General features: G+C 48.7%; 1 protein-coding gene across 2 annotated transcripts in view; it reads left to right on the top strand.

Annotated features, from left to right (window-relative positions):
* SMARCA2 (SWI/SNF related BAF chromatin remodeling complex subunit ATPase 2) overlaps window positions 1–19,306 on the top strand; it is a 3,136,185-nt gene that overhangs the window by 2,304,830 nt on the left and 812,049 nt on the right. For both annotated transcript variants that reach the window (XM_069625745.1, XM_069625746.1), the window contains exon 30: window positions 17,624–17,842. In XM_069625745.1, coding sequence (XP_069481846.1) covers window positions 17,624–17,842 — 219 coding nt within the window. The remainder of the gene's footprint in view (window positions 1–17,623; window positions 17,843–19,306) is intronic.

Below are 19,306 nucleotides of genomic sequence, written 5' to 3'. Positions count from 1 at the left end.
GTCAGGGTTTCTCCCAGAAAAAGACCGAAAAAGACGCCTTGTCGATTGGCTCAATGACGGGGCGGGTGCGTACCCGGCATCGGAGGTGGGCTCCACGGCCTCAAGAAGTAAGTCGGAACCCCCGACGAAGAAGTCACGTTCTGCTGAAAAACGCCCCTCGGAGAAGCATTCGGAGAAACATTCGAAGGCCCCCTCTTCACACAAGGCGCCGTCTTCTTCCTCCTCATCTAAAAAGGAGAGAAAAGAACCATCTAAATCCTCCTCAGGAGACCGTCATAAGTCTACCTTGAGTCGAGGGGCCTCGACCAGCAAGTCGGCCCCAAAAGCGGCGGGAACACCTCAAGGCCCTGCGCCACTTGCTTCGTCGACGACCCGATCGTCGACGCCTGCGTCATTGGCGGCTCCTCCTATGTTTCAGACTGCGGCTGTAGGAAACATATCGTCGATGGTGATTCCGTCTATGGGATGGCAACCAGAGGTTTTTCGATCCTGTTCCGCCGGAGGCCCTGCTGCAACCAGAGGCGACTTTCTCTATCTTGTCGGCTGACGAGGAACGCGGCCCGGCCGCGCACCCAACCGATCTGGGGTTGCAGCCGACCAGCGCGATGACGCTCTTGGGTGGGGGTACCATCCCTACAACCTCGTCATTACTGAACCCCCAGGCGGTTCTGTCCTTGGAGGTGCTAAATACGCTACAAAAGCTATTGCAGCGTTTGGACACACAAATACCCCAGCCTAGTGCCCCGGCACTGCTACAGTCTACGCCACTCGTCGACGAGCCGGGCCTGGCTCCTCGCTTGACGACCAGGATTACTGCCGCTTCCCACGCGGCGGAAGATCGCCCTCTCCCACAAGAAGGAGAACTACCGGACTCTGATTCAGACCGTGAAGGGTCGGGTTCAGACATCTCACTATCCCCATCAAGAGACCCAACTTGGGACTCTGAAGCAGAAATGGAAGCTCCGAGAAGCCCGGCGCAGCCATCACCGCCTGACGACGTGGGGGCATTCCATGCCATGATGAGTAAGGTGTGTGCAGAGTTTGGCCTAGTCCCTGAGGAGGAGAAAAAGGATTGTTTTCTTTTTGATCATATGGGCAAGAGAAGGAAATCCATATTCGCCATCCCTAGTTTGGACCATGTCTGGCAAGCGGGCCTGAAGACCATGCGTCACCCGTTCTCGGAACCGGCAGTGAAAGGTCGCTTGGAGAAGAAGTTCAAGGCTCCGGACTCGACTCCCAAGTGCCTGACGTCTCAACCTTCGCCGGAGTCGGTGGTATCTGCGGCGGCGGCTAGAAAGGCCAGGTCTCAACATAAATGCACGACCCCGCCAGACAACGAGGCCAGGAGGCAGGACGCTTTTGGCAAGAAGGTGCTGTCCGTCGGCGCGACTACAGTTAAAGCAGCCAACTCCTTGGCGATTATGTCTAGGTATGACAGGGAAATGTGGCACCGACTGGCTCTTATCTTGGAGCATTTGCCCGAGGAACATAGAAAGTCTGCCATGTTGCTAGTACGGGAAGGAGAGAAGGCCTCCAACCATGCTATAAACATTGCCGTCGACCTAGCCGAGTCCGTTTCAAGCAAATCAATAATGGCGTAGTTCTATGTAGACAAGTCTGGCTCAAGTGCACTACGTTCAGACCGGAGGTGCAATATAAAGTCTTGGATATGCCGTGTGAAGGGGAACAACTGTTCGGTGAAAAAGTTGATGAGGCCTTGAAGGGCATGAAAGAGGATACTGACACGGTGCGATCACTCTGAGCCCTCCAGAGTGGTAGGAATTTTCGTTCCTTTCGTCCTTTCAGAGGGGCTTCTGGTAACTCCCGGTTTGGGTCATCTAGAGACCGAGGTTTCAGCAGACCCTCCTACTCGTCCCAAGGCTACAGGCGTGCGGCCCAATCTTCCCATAGAGGCAGAGATTACCAAACCTCCAGACGGCGGGGTACCTACCCTTCTTCGACGAAAGATAAACAAACCAAGAACCAACAATGACATGTTTCAGGACGTCCTGGGGAGCCGAGTGTCTCGTCACATCGACGAGTGGGAGCGCATAACAGACCAATGGGTTTTGGACACGATTCATCTGGGCCACTCTCTACAGTTCAAGGACAAGCCACCACACATTCCACCGGTGTTCTCGGCCCAGCCCCACCTTCGAATACTACTGCAGGAGGTGGTGCTTATGCTGCAGAAAGGGGCTATAGAACTGGTCCCGGTGGCAGAAAAAGGACAGGGAGTGTACTCCCGGTACTTTGTCGTCAAGAAACCAAATGGAAAATGGCGTCCCATTCTGGATCTACGAGCGCTCAACAAACTGCTCAAGAATTTAAAATTCAAAATGCTTACGCTTCAGGAGGTGATCCGATCGATACAACCCGGAGATTATTTGTCGTCGCTAGACCTTCAGGACGCATACTTCCATATCCTGATGCGATAACAGCACAAAAGATTTCTGCGGTTTGTCGTCGGACGAACCCACTATCAGTTCAAGGTCCTCCCGTTCGGACTAAAATCGTCCCCCAGGACGTTCACCAAATGTCTGGCTCCAATAGCAGCCTGGTTAAGAAAGGAAGGTCACCATGTGTACCCTTATTTGGACGATTGGCTAGTGAGGGGACTGTCTCCGGAAAGGGCACAAGAAAGCCTGGATGCCACCCTGTCCCTCCTGCAACGTTTGGGCTTCGCAGTGAACTTCGACAAGTCCTCGTTAAAGCCATCAAGGACCTTGGTCTTTTTGGGGGCAGAGTTCCACACACAGTCGGGGCTGGTGAAGCCATCCCTCGAAAGGATTCACAGACTGCAACAAAAGGCATCGGAATGGGAGGTCGACACCAGAGTGTCAGTACGAAGGTACATGTCCCTGCTGGGGACCATGTCGTCCTGCATACCCTTGATAGACAATTGTCGCCTCTTCATGAGGCCTCTTCAGGAATTCTTGGTGGATCGATGGGCACAGAGTCAGGGACGCTGGTCGGACAAGTTGACCATCAACGGCCAGCTCCTGCAGGCACTTCAATGGTGGAGAATCTCCATACACCTAACGAAGGGAATGCCCCTACTGGAACCTGCTTTCCAGAAGACAGTGGTGACGGATGCTTCTCTAACTGGGTGGGGAGCTCATCTGGACTCCTTACAGGTTCAGGGTCGTTGGTCATCGGAAGTGTCCTCCCTCCACATCAATCTGCTAGAGTTGAGGGCGGTGCGTTGGGCCCTAAAATCCTTTCTACCACAGATAAAGGGCTCAGTGGTGAGAATCATGACAGACAACACGACAACAATGTTTTATCTACGAAAGCAGGGAGGAACTCGCTCCAGGAGCCTGTCGACGGAAGCCCAGGAGATCTGGCATTGGGCCCTACAACACGACATACATCTGTTGGCGTTCCACTTACCAGGAGTAAAAAATGTGCAAGCAGACGCTTTCAGCAGGGAGATGAATTGTCTTCACGAATGGGAACTGAACGACCAACAACTGCACCGTGTCTTCGCGGAATGGGGTCATCCGGCCCTCGATCTCTTTGCGACGAGACACAACAAGAAAGGCTCCCAATACGCGAACAGGTGGCCACAACATGACTCGCTAGGGGACGCGTTCTCCTTCCCGTGGACGGGCAAGTTTCTGTATGCCTTCCCCCCATTTCCCCTCATCCGTCGGACTCTGCAATGGATCCACAGATATCCATGTCAGGTGATCCTGGTGGCCCCGTTTTGGGCCAGACAAGTGTGGTTCTCCGATCTACTTCACCTCTCAGCGGCAGAACCAATGAGGTTCCAGAAGATCCCCAACCTTCTGTCTCAGGAGAAAGGGGTAGTTTGGCATCACGACCCGGACAGCCTCAGTCTGGCTCCTGATTTCTTCGAGTTTGGTGCGTTAGCGATTCCAGCGGATTGTCGTTGCATTTTGCAAGCTGCAAGGGCACCTTCCACGAACACTTCATACGCATACAAATGGAAAAGGTCTGGTCTCGCTGCCGATCACACCGGAACAACTCCTACCATACTTGTTGCTCCTGGCAAAAAACGGTTTATCCGTCTCATCCATAAAGGTGCATCTGGCTGCCATCTCGAGATTTACTCGGAAGATTCATTCATCTCCATTGTTCAGTGACCGCCTAGTTAAACACTTTCTTAAAGGGTTGTTTCGAACCTTTCCTCCCACAAAGAAGTTTCCTCTGATCTGGAGTCTGAACCTGGTCCTGGCAGCCCTGATGAAACCACCTTTTGAACCAATGTCGTCGACATCATTAAAATGTTTGTCTTGGAAACTGGCTTTCCTGGTGGCCATTACTTCAGCCCGACGGCTGTCAGAAATACAAGCTTTGGTGATCGACCCTCCGTATTTGAGGTTTTTCAGTAATAAAGTTGTGCTGGCCACTAACCCGCATTTCATATCTAAAGTGCCCTCAGTGTTCCATAAACACGCTTCTGTAGTTTTGCCTACATTCTTTCCAACACCGTCTTCAGGGGCAGAGAAGACTCTCCATACATTGGACGTGAAAAGAGCTTTAAAATGTTATCTCCATCGCACTCAAAGCTTCAGAGACACGAGACAACTCTTCGTAGTTTATGGTCCTGCGGCTAGGGGTAAGGCGATTTCCAAACAAGGACTATCCAGATGGGTGTCTTCGGCCATTTCTTATTGTCATTCCAAAGCCGGCAAACCGCTAGAAAGGCGTCCAAGGGCCCATTCGACGAGATCTACATCGTCGTCGACGGTGGCAGGGAGGCCATTCCAGAGGCTTTGCGGTCCGGAATTCCGCTGGGGGATATCTGCCAGGCGGCTTCCTGGTCGGTACCACACACGTTTACCCGACATTACTCTCTCGCACAGCAACATGCTGAAGATACACAGATGGGGCGTGCAGTACTACGTCACCTGTTCCAATAAGGTAAGCCCCAAGTGGGGTTACATCCTTCGGCAACTATGCTTTAAAGTATCGTGTCTTTCACGTTTAACATGCTATAATGTAATGTGTTGCCATAGTAAATGGGCATTGTGATTATTGTGATGTTGGTTTGCATACACGCCTCCAATGTTGGGGGATACTGCTATACAATCTATTCTAAGCATGTGAATCCATGAAAAATCCAATGCTGGAGAAGGGAATAGTTTCTTACCTGTAACTCCATTTCTCCAGCATTGGTATCTTTCATGGATTCACATGCGCCCGCCTGCCTCCCCTGAGCATGCAAACCAGAGATCCCCCCCATACTACTTTGGGGGCTGAAATCTGAGGGAGCCGCGGGGGCGGGGCTATATATGCCTCTACGTCCTAGTGGCGCCGGCGTGCGCGACCCAAAACGACGTAGAGAGGACACAAAAGTGTCAGAATTTTTCCTATGGAAAATGTCTATATAACTTACCGAGGATTCCCAGCCTGACGACGGGGAATATTCTAAGCATGTGAATCCATGAAAGATACCAATGCTGGAGAAATGGAGTTACAGGTAAGAAACTATTCCCTTCTCCCCCCTCCTTTGCTAAACTCTCCATCTGCCACTGCGAATGGTGCTTGGTCTCTTCAGAGTCATACAGGGGCCAGACCACCCCCACCAGTCCCCCCAGCATCCTTTGCCAGCACTTGCCCTCAGGCTCCCTTTCCCGGGCTATCCCAACGTAGTCCTCCCTGTCCACTGCACTCCCCCTCCCCCCCTCCTGCCCTCTTTCACCTGGCACTTGCCGTCTTGGCCGACCAGCACTTGCCCACCCCCACTCCTGCACTTCTCCCTCTAGCCTCCTCCCCCTTGCACTCATCACCATGTCATGCACTTGCACGGTAGGATTGTCACAAGGCCGATATAACCGTTCTTTGTTGTATTCTTATGATATGTCATTTATAACGTGCCTGTGCACAAGTGTTTCTAGGCGTGACAAGGGAGGGAAGACAGAGGAAGGACAAGACAAACGATCTTACTGGGCCTTGTGTCATTCAGATCGTGCAAGTGCGTGAACGAGTATTGCAAGGGGAAAGGGAGGGGGGAGTGCAAGGGAGAGAGGGAAAAATAGGGCAGCAATGCTCTGAATAAGTGCAGCCAGGGCAGCGCGGTTCTAGGTTAGTGCAAGGAGGACAAGGGACTGTAGGGTCACAGTTACAGCCCGAAGTACATGGATGGCCCTTAGGCAGTGCAAGGGTGACTGATCAAGAAAGAGCCTGGTACCCAGTGAGACTTTGATGGTAGCCAAGCAACCAGTTGGTACAGCAGACGGGTAAGTCAGCAGGGCAGGTAGAGAGAGAAAGCAGAGGAGAAGAGGAAAGGTTTGAGCTGCTTCCGGAACTCCAGGTGATCCGGCTCAGGTTTGAGAGGGGCAGGGAGGCCATTCCAGAGGGAGGCACCTGCAGAGGAAAGAGATCAACCCCCCACACTCTGCCTGGAGAAGCGTCTAACCTTTAGAGAGTGGGAGGTAGCTGAGCAAAGGGCTGGAGAAGGAGGGTGTTTTGGAAGAGAGCATTGGATGTAGTGTGGGCCTTGGCCCCAGAAAGCTTTGTGGACAATGCAAAGGGTCTTGAGCTTGATCCTTGTAGCCACCAGGAGACGGTGGAGATATTTCAGGGCTGGAGAGATATGGTCCCTGGACTTGAGGCCAAGGATAAGTCTTGCAGTCCTATTCTGGATTAGTTGCAGAGGGTGTAGAGTAGAGGAAGGCAGATTGAGAAAGAGGCTGTTGCAGTAGTCAAGTGTAGAGATAACCAGGGCTCTGGAGACAGTGAGCTTCTGAGGGAAAGTGAGAAAGGGAAGAGACCCATTGAGGAGGTGCAGCTGGTAGTGGAACTTCTTGGCGATGTCCGAGATGTGAGGAGAGAAATAGAGAGTGGAGTAGAAGATGACACCAAGGTTTTTTGCCTCGCAGGAAGGCGAAGGAAGAGGGCTCAAGGCAGGCAGCCTGAGTGAGAGAGGGAAAGCAGGGACAGGGTCCCATTGAGAAGGATCTCTGTCTTACTGGCATTAAGGCAGAGATAGTTGGAGGCTTACCAATCCTGAATCGCAGATAGACAGTCAGGAATGAGAAGGAGAGGAGAGGAGGCTGAGGGGAGCCTGAAGGAAAGCAGAGTGGCATCTTCATAACGCTGAAAGTTAGAGGAGAAGGTAGAGATCAGGTGAGCCAAAGAGGCCAAGTAGAGGTTGGAAAACCAGGGTGAGACGATAAAGCTGTGTGGAATGTTACCAATGGAGAGAGAGGTGGCAGAGAGAAAGTGACCAAGTTGGACCTGGGAGGGGCGGTCCAAAAGGAAAGAGGTCAGCCACTACAGGGCCTGATCCATGATGCCCAGGTTCTCACAGAGTCGATAGATCAGTATGGCGTGGTTGACTGTGTCAAAAGCAGAGGAAAGATCAAGGAGAATGAGGACAGAAGGAATGCTGAAATCAAGGTTACAGATCAGATCTTCCACAGGTGTTTCCATGCCTCTGGCAGCTCTGAAGCCAGACTGATGGTCATGGAGACAACCAACAGATTTAGTGTGGAGAGTAAGCTGTGTGATGGCCTACTTTTCCAAGAGATTGCCCAGGAAAGGGGAAATGAAGATTGAGTGATTCTTTGCCGGGTGGGTAGGATTGGCAGACGGCTTCTTGAGGAGGGAGTGCACAAGGGAGTGCTTAAGGGGATAGGGGAAAGTTCCAGGGGTGAAAGAGTGATTACAGAAATCGACTTAGGCTGTAGTGAGGGTGTCAATATGGTCCTTGATGGTTCTGGTGTAGCAGGGGAGCACCTGTTTGGACAACACTTTCATAGACCAGACATGTTTAGAAACCTTGTCCGGCGTTGTCAGAGAGAACGAGGAGAAAGGATCAGGAGAGGGAGAGGGAGAGCTGCCCAAAGGGGGAGTCGAGAGAGGAAGAGGAGATAGAGGACAGGGTGTCCCGAGTTTTAGCGGAGAAGTTATTTCCCATGTCCCCCGAACCTCCATCTTGTCTTTTGCGCCTGGAAACACCTGTGTTGTGCCATCCAATGTCCAATGAAAAAAAGAGAAAGGCAAGCCTCAGTAATATATCCGTTTTAACAGCCATCATTCGACCTAACCAGGAGAGGGTCAACTTCGACAGCCTCTCCAGGTCCCCCTTCATAACTTTCAAAATTGGAACGTCGTTGAGATACTTCTTCGCCCATGCAGGTTTATCTATCCTCAAGTCGGCTGAGCAGAAAAAGGGATAAACTAGGAACTGAGGCAACAGGATAACTGTCGAGGTACATCAACTCAATGCTGCAAAGCAGGATATCGATATATCTAATATGAGGAATCCATGGGAGGAACATCCATCGGAAAGAACATTACCAGAGGTAAGTCATTTGTTTGTTTTTGGTGATAAGATGGTGGCATTATTCAAAAATCATAATGCGACTCAAACTAGGATTAAAGTAAGTATGTTTGAAATGGATCAAAGCTAAGCTGTTACTAAAGACATGAGCTTTAAAGGGTTGGAGGGGGTACTGACATCCTCACATTGCTTGAAGGCTGCAGGGATTGACGGTGCTCCAGTTGTTATTTTGAAAGCTTAGCCTTAATTATGGGGTTTCCTGCTTTCTCTAGTCTTTAATGCTTGCCTATTGATGGGTGTAAGTTTCTGTCCTGATAGAAAGCTGGACTAATCATCCTTCTGTATAAGCAAGGCAATAAATCCTTACCTTAAGCATATAGCCTGATTTCCTTAGTACCATTTTTTTTTTTGCAAAGTTTTCTGCAATACTCTTATTATTTCCATATATTTGATCATTCTTATATCTTGATCACCTATATCATGATGAACTTGTGTCTCTGCAGTTTTGTCATAATCAAAGATGAAGAGCACCAGAGACATGAGTTCAGTATGCCGAGTTGTAGAAGAATTAGTAACTAAGATACAAGAATGATCAAATACATGCAAATAATAAAAGAAAAAAGAGCATTGTTAACAGAATTTGAAGCTAAAATCTCACACAAATTATAAAAGGAAACAAAAAGCACACTAAGAGTGCTTAAGGCGAACTATGGATTAAATACAGTGAAGAAGCTCACAATAGGTCAATGCAATTTGATTGGAACCTATAAAGTGAAACACGTGTTGGCTTATGGCACAGGAAACGTAATTACGAAGAGTTCATTGCGTTATAGTATTCTAACCAATTGGATTTTGCCCTTTAAATTATCGTTGACTTCTCCAGGATGCCTATACATGTTATGTGGTGGCCTTATTTTTGATTTTGGCCTTAGAAAGAAGGAAAAACATACTTTGATGGTCAATAATTTGCTGCGGTACCAGTTTTTATTAACGTACTGTGTTATATTTACAGACAGAAATTGTTCTTTTGTAATTATGTGGAATGCAATGTGTTGTTCATGTTTTTATGATTAGTACATGAGGAATGTTTATTTCCTAACTGAAGTTACCAAGCAATCAATCAGAGACACACCAGTTTCCTCTGTTTTGGACATCTGTCAAGCAGCAACATGGCGGATATGCACACTTCTCCCAAAACACTGCTGCCTGGATTCCTTATCAAGTCGGGTTACTTTTTGATTTGTGTGGTGCTCCAGAGTTTCCTTGTGTGAGTGACCGATCCTCCACCTCCTTCCTTCAGGTTCTGGTTTTGTTTGGCTTTCCGAGTCTTTCTGAGATGAGGAATTTGTGGGAGGAAGGATTCCATTAGATTCCATTTAAACCGAAGACCCTTAAGGACCGTTCGTCAAAGCGTTGGGCCCACCACGCCAGGCGACAAGAGGCCATGGCCGCGGGGGGTGCCTTCAGCGATGCCGTACTTTCGGACGGCGAGGGCAATGTGGCATCGATGGACAGCCCAGCGCAAGTCCCCGACCTCGGAAGGTTGTCCGGCAGGGCAGCTATGGGGAAGACCCCCGGCGACACGAGCGCTACCCACACCACTTCCAGCAAACAAAGGTCCAACCGAGACTCGATGCGCACGTCGAGTTCCCGAAAAGAGGCACGTAGAGAACGGTCCACCGAGGCAGTGTCCTCTGGGCATTCGCGTTCGAGATCGCCTCATGACACCAGGCAACCCTCCACTGTTGCTAAGAGTGCCTCGCTCCCCTTAGGGACTGAGGTTCGGTCGTCGGGTGACGACGCCGACCTCTACCCCCAGGCCACACTCCAGGAGTCGGCGTCTGCAGGCAGCGCGAAGGCTGCTACCGAAACCCTTACACTCTCCAGAGACAGGGACTCTACCCCCGAATTTCGGCACCAGGCATCGAAAAGCTCTGATAGGGCCCAAAAATCGGAGAAACATTCTTCCACCCACGGGGAGGGGGGAAAACAACGAAGTAAGCAGTCCCAGCCTACTTCCACTCCTAAACTACATTCTACTCCACCTAAACAGACGGACAAGTCTCAGTCTCTTGTCCCTAAGACCCCTGTTCAAACCAGTAGGTCTAGTCAGGATAAAACAGGGAAAGCACTCCAGGAAAGAGTTATTCCCAGTTCAAGGGAATGGTCCAGTGAGGACATAAACAGAGTAATGTCAAGAATGTCATCATTGGCAGATTTCTACGCCAAAAACCCGGAACACTTTATCTCTTATAACCCAGAAGGGTCAATTCCCTCAGGCTCTAAGGATCCTATACCCCCAAGTAAGAAGTCCCGGGGTGAAACACCAACTCAGTCTTCAGACCCCTTCTATATACAGCCCTATTCTCAATATCAGGAAGATCCATCCTTTGGTGAGGATCCAGACGCGGGCATGTTCGAAGAACAAACTGGGACAGGCTATTATGGGGATGATGATGATGAGGAGGAGGAGGACGACCCAGATACATACAGGGTGGATTCCCCGGTAGAGAAAGAGCCCGCGGTTACCGACTCCCCTGTCGACAACCAGCCTCTCCTGAATGAGGTCCTGTCCAGAGCGGCACAGCACTTCCACATTGACACCCAAGGTGCTCAGGAAGAGAGGGACTTTGCAGAGGAATTGGTGGGAGAAAGGAGACCTGTTGCTCAGGCCATCCCTATCCTTAAGTCAATACAAAGGAGGATAGACCCTTCCCTTGTTAACCCCAATCTCACTAGGGCAGTAAACCCCAGAATTTAAAAGCTTTTCAGGGCAGCCCAATCTGACCCACTATACATAAGGGGACATCTCAAACCGGACTCCCTGGTTGTTACAAACACCCGTAAGAGGGCGGGAACACCCTTGTCATCGTCCGAAGCTCCCCCGACAAGGAGAGCAAGAAGATTTATGGCTTGGGCAGGAAAGTAGCCTCCACTTCCGCCTACCAGGCAAGGATTGCCAACTCCACCACCCTGCTGGCTAGTTACAACTGCCACCAGTGGGAAGAAGTTGCAGCTCTCATAGACTCCGCCCCAGAACCCTTAAAAAGCCAATTGGCACGAGTTTCGGCAGAGGGGAGAGCCGTGTCAGGTTGCATTTTAAAATCAACCTTTGATGCCGTGGATAACGCCAGCAGATCAATTGCTGAAAGCACGGTCATCAAGAGGCATGCTTGGCTACGGCAGTCTGGTTTCAAGGCCGAGACCCAAGCATCATTGATAGATAAGCCGGTGGAGCCGGATCTATTGTTTGGAAAGGCGGTCGAGGACGCGCTGAAGAATGCCAAGGACGAGTACGAGACACTGAAGTCCCTAGGGCAAGTAACCAACAAACCCCCTAACCAGAGAGGGAATGGCAATTTTCGTCGGCCTCGCGGACAAAACTCCCAAAGAGGCTCAAACTATTCCCAAGGCCAGGGTACTCCATGGAAAACTAACCAGCAGTCTACCCAGAGTTATGGCAGGGGTAACAAAAGAGGGTGTGGTAGGGGTTGTTAGGCAGAAACCTGTGCAGTTCCCTTAGGGACCACTGCAAAAGATTTAAGACTACAGGTGTTGGCAGTAAACCCACTTGGTAGCAGTCCGCACCACCCAGATTTACCTGGTAGCTGTGGCTGAGCAGTCAGACTTCCCTCAAGAAGAGTTAGGCAGTATGCAAAGTATACACAATAGGCACTCAGATACAACAATACAAGCAAACACTGACCAGAGCTTTGGTATTAAAGTATATCATTATTTATTTAAAAACACTGTTGAAAACACTCCAGCACTCTTATTGTAAAATATTCTAAACACAGTTACAATTATAATATGTACACCCCTTTTTCCTTATCAGATAAGTCACTGTAAAACACCACTTATTGTCATACAGAGGTGAGCGCTTAACTAGATGGCACTCCAATAAGTTTGTGAGAAAGGGAGGGAAAAAGACAGAATATGGAAAGGTACACCACTCTAAGATTCAGGAACACTGTTAGCAAGGCAGAAGAGCAAAAGTCACTGGTGAGCCAAAGTCCAAAGGCTGGGCCCACTCTTAGAGAGAGCAGAGCACAAATGCGTCCAAGATCACACAGTTACACTAGGCTTAGAAAGTCTTGCAGAGGGTTCAAAAAGAGTTTAGAGAGGCTTAGGAAAGTTTAGCCAGAGTGTCCCAGGCTAACCCAGGTTCGAAAGCCGGGGGCTAAATCTACCCCGTACAGTCGGTCGCAAGGGAAGCCAGGCGGGACACGGTACCTTAAGTGGGAAGGATCCTCCAGCGGTGGCAGTTGTTCCTGGTAGTGGGTGCAAGTTGCGTTGTCGTCCAGGGGAAGAGAAGATCTCGACTTGGAGGAAAGATGAAGGTCGTTACACTACCAGGCAAGAAACCAGCCGTGGAGTTTTCCGGTTAAAGGTGGTACCTTTTGTTTTGCGGTCGTGGTAAAACGTGGTGTCCCGGTTGCCGGGGTGCTGGGCACAGGCAAGGCGGCCACGAGGTACGTCGGGAAGGCGAAAAGACAGTGAAACTGGTTATCCCCACCAGTCAAAGGAAGAAGACTCTCCGGAGGGAGATCTCCTCTGTCGTTGGGAAAAGTGGTGAGGCGGTCCAGCAGGGCTCCACCGGTGGTGGTGTCGTGGCAGGTCGGCTCAGCTTCTCCCTCGTCGGATTCTTAGGTCCTGTGGCGACTTCTGAAGTTCCAGTCCCCAAAGCCCTGCTTTTATGCAGCAAACCCCCATTCACTCAGCCTAGCTGTCACTCAAACATGCTAAGTGGTGAGCCGGCCGGCTCACCACTTGGGCCAATCAGGATGGAGTGCGACTGGAGTTGCCTAAGCAACTCAGTCCAGGGTGCCTAAATTCCCCTCCACCCCTCCTGAGTACCCCAGACAGAGTGGCACCACTTTGGAGGGCTTCTGTGGAGAAGCCCGCCAAAAAGTGCAACAAAGGGCTCGACTTGGGTTGGAGTCACAGAAGAGAACACAAACGCCATTTTAGAATCAAGTTTTGGCAAAAAATACCAACCGGAGAATTAATATTAATTAAATAAACCGGCGGTGTTTGAGGCTACCGTAAATAATTAAATAAAGATAGCCTAAAACAATGGGAAATCCCATAGGAAAATATTTGCGGTTGAATTTAAAAAGTAGTATCCACTGCCACCAGCCAAAACTCGATCAGGGGGGACGGAGACGTGCCCCGCTCGACTAACAGACCCTGGGGCAATCGAATTGCCCCAGCCAGTACGTCCACAATATGATGGTTTGTACTGGTTCTGTCCAGAATATAAGACTAGCAAAGTCAATGGTGACTTTACATGCCCTGGGAGACAGTAGTCAGTCGCAGGGTATGGAGTCTATACTGGGGGGTCACTATGACACCCCTGTGTCACTGCACTGAGAGTGCTGTGTAACACAGATCACAAAAACACATGGAGCCCTATGGGGTAAAAGACCCCATAGCCCATTAAACACATCTAAATCCAAAGAAACACTTTCAAATCATGTCCAAGAGTGAGGGTAAATGAGTCTCACTCTTGGCAGGAGAAAAAAATAAACCCCAAAAATCCAGCAAAGCTGCTGGGGGACTCACTAGGTTAGGAAATTCAGCCTAAACAGAGAATTCTCCCTAACAGGGGTAGAGGCAGTCCCAATAAAGGAGGGGGCACGCCTCCACTAAAACAGTGACGCTCCGTTCAGGGTCCCTTCTCACGCATCCCCAGTAGGGGGGCGCATTTCCATCTTCACCCAAGCTTGGGAAGCGATCACATCAGACAGATGGGTGCTGTCCACAGTGTCCGCAGGATACTGCATAGAACTCCTAGAGCGTCCACGAAACCACCCACCACGACAAAGAATACACTCCTTAGACCACCAGAAGATCCTACTCGAAGAGATCGAAAATCTTCTCGCAAAGGACGCAATAGAAACCGTCCCGGGACACCAGGTAAACAAGGGTATTTATTCAACTTACTTCCTTGTGCCAAAAAAAGATTTGACAATGTGCCCAGTATTGGATTTACGGCCTGCAAACAAGTATGTCAAGCCCCAAAAATGTTCGCATGACTACTCTCCAAGAGGTAATTCCCCTCCTAAAAAAGGGGGATTACATGGCAACATTGGATATGAAAGATGCCTATTTTCATATTTCCATGTTCCCAGCGCACAGAAAATATCTGCGCTTCAAGGTGGACAGTCAGCACTACCAGTTCAAGGTACTGCCCTTCGGGGTAGCCTCGGCTCCAAGGGTATTCACCAAGGTACTGGCGGCGGTGACGGTGGCACACCTACGCAGGGAGGCAATCCCAGTGTACCCTTATCTGGACGACTGGCTCATCACGGGGGAGACTCCAGTAATTTGCAGGACAAACATTCAAAGAACTATCGACCTCTTCTTCGAATTTGGCTTCTCCATAAACGAGAAAAAATCAAATCTGGTGCCCAGCACCTCCAAGCAGTTCCTACGAGCTGTTCTAAATACTCAAGAGGGGTTGGCTTTTCCTTCAGAGAAAAGAATTCGGAATATACTACTGCAAATTCTGCAATATCAAACCGGTCGCCAGATAACAGTACGCAAAGCAATGCGGTTGCTGGGCATGATGGCGTCTTGTATCTACCTGGTCCCCCACGCGCGCCTGTGCATGCGTCCCATGCAAGAATGGTTGGCGAAACTGTGGTCTCAGGCAAGTGGTCAGTGGGACGATCTAGTGGTCGTTTCGCCAACACTTGTACAAAGCCTCCACTGGTGGACAAGAGACAATCTATCCAGGGGAAACCCTTTTACGATCCCGAGATACAGGCGGTAGTCACGACGGACGCATGCCTGACAGGATGGGGAGCTCACCATCTCCACCACACAGCTCAGGGTCTCTGGTCTCACACAGTGGCCAAGAGTCACATCAACCTGCTAGAGCTTCTGGCAGTTTTCAGAGCACTTCAAGCGTTCGAGCCCCACCTACTGGACCTGTCGGTGCAGATCCGGACGGACAGCATGACAGCCATGTTCTACCTGAACAAGCAAGGAGGGACTCGTGCGCCAAATCTGTCCAGACTTGCCCAGAAAATTTGGATATGGGCACTCAGACGGAACATCTTTCTGTCATCTCAACATGTTCCAGGGGATCTCAATTCTCTAGCGGACGCTTTGAGCAGAGATCCCCTTCCGGAGGAACACGAATGGTGTCTACACAGAGAAATCGTAGAAGATCTCTTCTCTCAGTGGGGTTTCCCCACTATAGACCTATTCGCCACAAGCGAAAACAGACAGTGCCCAGGATTCGCATCCAGGTTTGCCCAAACAGACTCCCTGGGGAACGCCCTGTGGATGAACTGGTCAGGAATGTGTGCGTACGCTTTTCCACCAACTCCTCTCATCAGGAAGGTGGTGAACAAGATGAACAGGGAATCGATGACGCTCGTCCTAGTTGCTCCCATGTGGGCGAGACAACCGTGGTTTCCAGACCTACGCAGACTTTCGGTGTGCGATCCCATCAAACTCCCGGGCTGGTACAATCTTTTGTCCCAGCACCAAGGTCAGAAGGTGCATCCTCTACCCAACTCCATGAACCTAGCAGCATGGCTCCTGAGGTCATAGAGTTTGGACATCTCAATTTACCACAGAGGTGTATGGACATCCTAAAAGAGTCTAGGAAACCGAACACGAGGCATTGCTACTTCGACAAATGGAAGAGATTCGTTATCTGGTGCCAGAATAAACAAATCAACCCAGTTGATTGCACTCCTTCCACAGTCGTGACATACATGCTCCACCTGCTGGACGCAGGGTTGGTTTTCAACCCACTAAAGGTACACCTGGCAGCACTGTCAGCGTACACCACCTCACATAGCAAGGTGTCGTGGTGGAGGTTACCCGTGGTTAAAGCCTTCATGGAGGGAGTAAAGAGACTTCATCCTCTTATATCTAACCCACCACCAGGATGGGACCTGAACGTGGTGCTATCTAAACCCCCCATTCGAGCCCATGCATAAAACAAGTCTCAAACACCTGACCTATAAGACTGCCTTCTTAGTAGCCATTACATCCATAAGAAGGGTCAGTGAAATTCAGGCTCTGTCAGTGCAGGATCCTTTCTTTACTATTCATAAGGATAAGCTGGTTTTACGGACACACCCTAGGTTCTCGCCTGAGTTTATTTCTAAATTCCATGTAAACCAGTCCATCGAGCTTCCGGCTTTCTTCCAAAACCCACAAAGCTCGGCTGATGTTAAACTACACACCCTAGATGTGCATAGGGCGGTCCTTTACTACGTAAACAAGACCAGACCGCTTAGGGAAACAGATCAACTGTTTGTCTCCGTAGCCACAGGCAAAGAGGGAGATCACGTCTCTAAGGGTGCCATCTCCAAGTGGATTGTCAACTGTATCCAATTGTGTTACTCTCTTTCTGACAAAACTTTGCCTTTTACGCCCAGAGCCCACTCGACAAGAGGCATTGGGGCCACTCTGTCTTTCATTGCAAATGTTCCCCTTGACACCATTTGCAAAGCAGCTACTTGGAGCTCTATTCACACTTTTACTCAGTACTACTGCATTGACACCCATTCCAAGACAGATACTCAAGTGGGACAAGCGGTTCTAAGACATTTATTTGCTCATGACCCTTCTCAAATCCCACCTCCTTCTAACACTGCTTGCTAATCTATGCACAGCATGTGATCTAAGCAGATTCCACAAGCCTCAGAACGGATGGATACATTACTCACCGTAATCGTATTTCTGATGCTTGTATCTGCTTAGATTCACATGTGACCCACCCTTCCTCCCCTCTGAGAGAAGGCGCATGGAGGCTTGTAGTCTTATCTTATCTATCTTCTATCTGCTTGGATCATCTGTACTCGCGCTACTCCTCATGCTACCTCATGTCATAAAAAATACAATCTGAGGGTCCTAGACGCGTGAGGGATCATGGGTACAGTGGACGTCACACTAGGGATAGTTTTACTGGCACGCCCTGTGTCGACGCCCATTTTCGAGTTTCGAAAAACAAACTGTAATACTCTGCAGCTTCACCTAGATGTCGGCCTATGCACAGCATGTGAATCTAAGCAGATATAAGGATCAGAAATACGATTACGGTGAGTAATGTATCCCATATTTATTTCCTTAATTTGCACTATATCATGCAACATACTTGTTCACTCTATATTCATCTTCAGCTTTCACTCAATAACTGCCAATGCATCCTATTCTGTATGTACACATTTATTCTGACCTTCTGAAGAACATCATTTACTAAAGTGGCAGTGCTCTGAATTGAATGCCTATCCAATTAAAATGGCAGAAAACTTTCATTTGCACATTGAAAATGATCAGTATGTGATGAAGATTAATCTTTTAGTTGGAAACCTCATTTGTTTGTAATAACCCACATAGCGTATGGATCTTGACCGCCGAAGAGAAGATGCTCGAAACCCAAACCGGAGGCCCCGCTTGCTGGAAGAGGACGACTTGCCATCGTGGATCATCAAAGATGATGCAGAAGTTGAAAGACTTACCTGCGAAGAAGAGGAAGAAAAAATATTTGGAAGGGGTTCCCGCCAGCGCAGGGATGTGGACTACAGTGATTCAATGACAGAGAAGCAATGGCTAAGGGTAAGTATAGTGAAATATTTGAGAATTCTTTGTTAATGGTCATATGACAATATTCTGAAGTGATTTTTGATTACTGACACAGCAGAGCACCGTACATCCTGTTACTGCAATTAATACTAATTTTACTCCTTGTTCATTCAGTATCCTGTTTCCAAGAAATAGTCGTCCAACTAATCACCATGTTATCATGGGCAGTCACTAGTGGGGCAGTTCTGTTGAAGCCAAACGTAAATATAGATATTACTTGAAACAGAGAGTACAAAGAACTAGACTGGCCCTTCTAACGGTGTACTAATTGTTATTTGGGTGCTCTGACAAAAAATCATTTAAGTGTGGTCTTTGAGAGACATGTACTGTTGTCAAAATATATATATATATATATATATATATATATATATATATATATAATTTGAATTGTAAACATATTAGCAGTATCTGTTTGCTAGCATTCTGAGCTGCTACAGCAGGCAAAAAATAGTGGTGTTTTTTATATGCTATCCATATGTGAAATGTGACATATCATCCCTGCTAAAAGTTCACATGAGAGGACCACCATCTTCTATACCCTTTTCACTGGGGTAAAGTGAATCTCTTACTGTGTTTCCAACTTTATTCTGATTTTACAGTGACTTAAGGGGAACGTTTTCTTTGTGTACAGAAAACCTCTCATTAACTGAAATAACTAAAACACTGACATACTGTCAACTACATAGGCAACAACACCACCTTTCTACATTGAAACCTGCATTATTTTCTCTCTGCGGGCAGTTGCTATTTTCAAAAGCAGGCCTTGCAAATCCCACTAGACCTGCAGGGCAAGTTCCTTAGTTTACATACTCTACCTAAGAGAAATGCACTTGCCCCAAGGTGACTGGTGACAACATATTTACCAGTACTTTTTATAAAAAGGTGCTACGTCGCCATAAGCACACTTCATATTTGGTGCAATGCTGTCAAGCATGCACAGTGAAACTTGTATTTGCCATTTTCTGCAAGCAAAGTCTGTTTACAGTAAATGAAAAATATGTTTCTAATATCCCCATACTCGCCAGCAAGGTTGAGTAACATGCAAATGGTACTCGTCCGTCATAACAACTACTCGTCAATGCTAGTGGGCTAGTAGATTTTGTGAGCCCTGAAAAGGCTTGTGAAATCATACTAGTTAACTTCCGAGGGATAGGTCCCAAAATGCTAATCACCATCCGCCCGTGCCTTGATATTTTTCTTTCTATGGACTGGCTCTTTTCCTACCTTTATCCCATAATGAATTACTGTTAAAGTTTTAGAGTGGTGCTCTTGGGTGTGCTTTACGTGGCCTCAGTGTGCTGAAAATCATGGAAATCAGGATGCATTAGACTGGAAAGGGTTTATTAGACAATAGAAGCAAATGTGTACAATAATATGAGGGGACAGGGTTTTAGAATAATTGCTGATGACTACATAGATCAATTAGTTGTTAATTTC

Source organism: Ambystoma mexicanum, chromosome 6p, assembly GCF_040938575.1.
Source record: "Ambystoma mexicanum isolate Mex_15411 chromosome 6p, UKY_AmexF1_1, whole genome shotgun sequence".
Lineage (NCBI taxonomy): Eukaryota > Metazoa > Chordata > Amphibia > Caudata > Ambystomatidae > Ambystoma > Ambystoma mexicanum.
The sequence above is the reverse complement of the archived record's forward strand: the minus strand, read 5'-3'. Positions and strand labels throughout refer to the sequence as shown.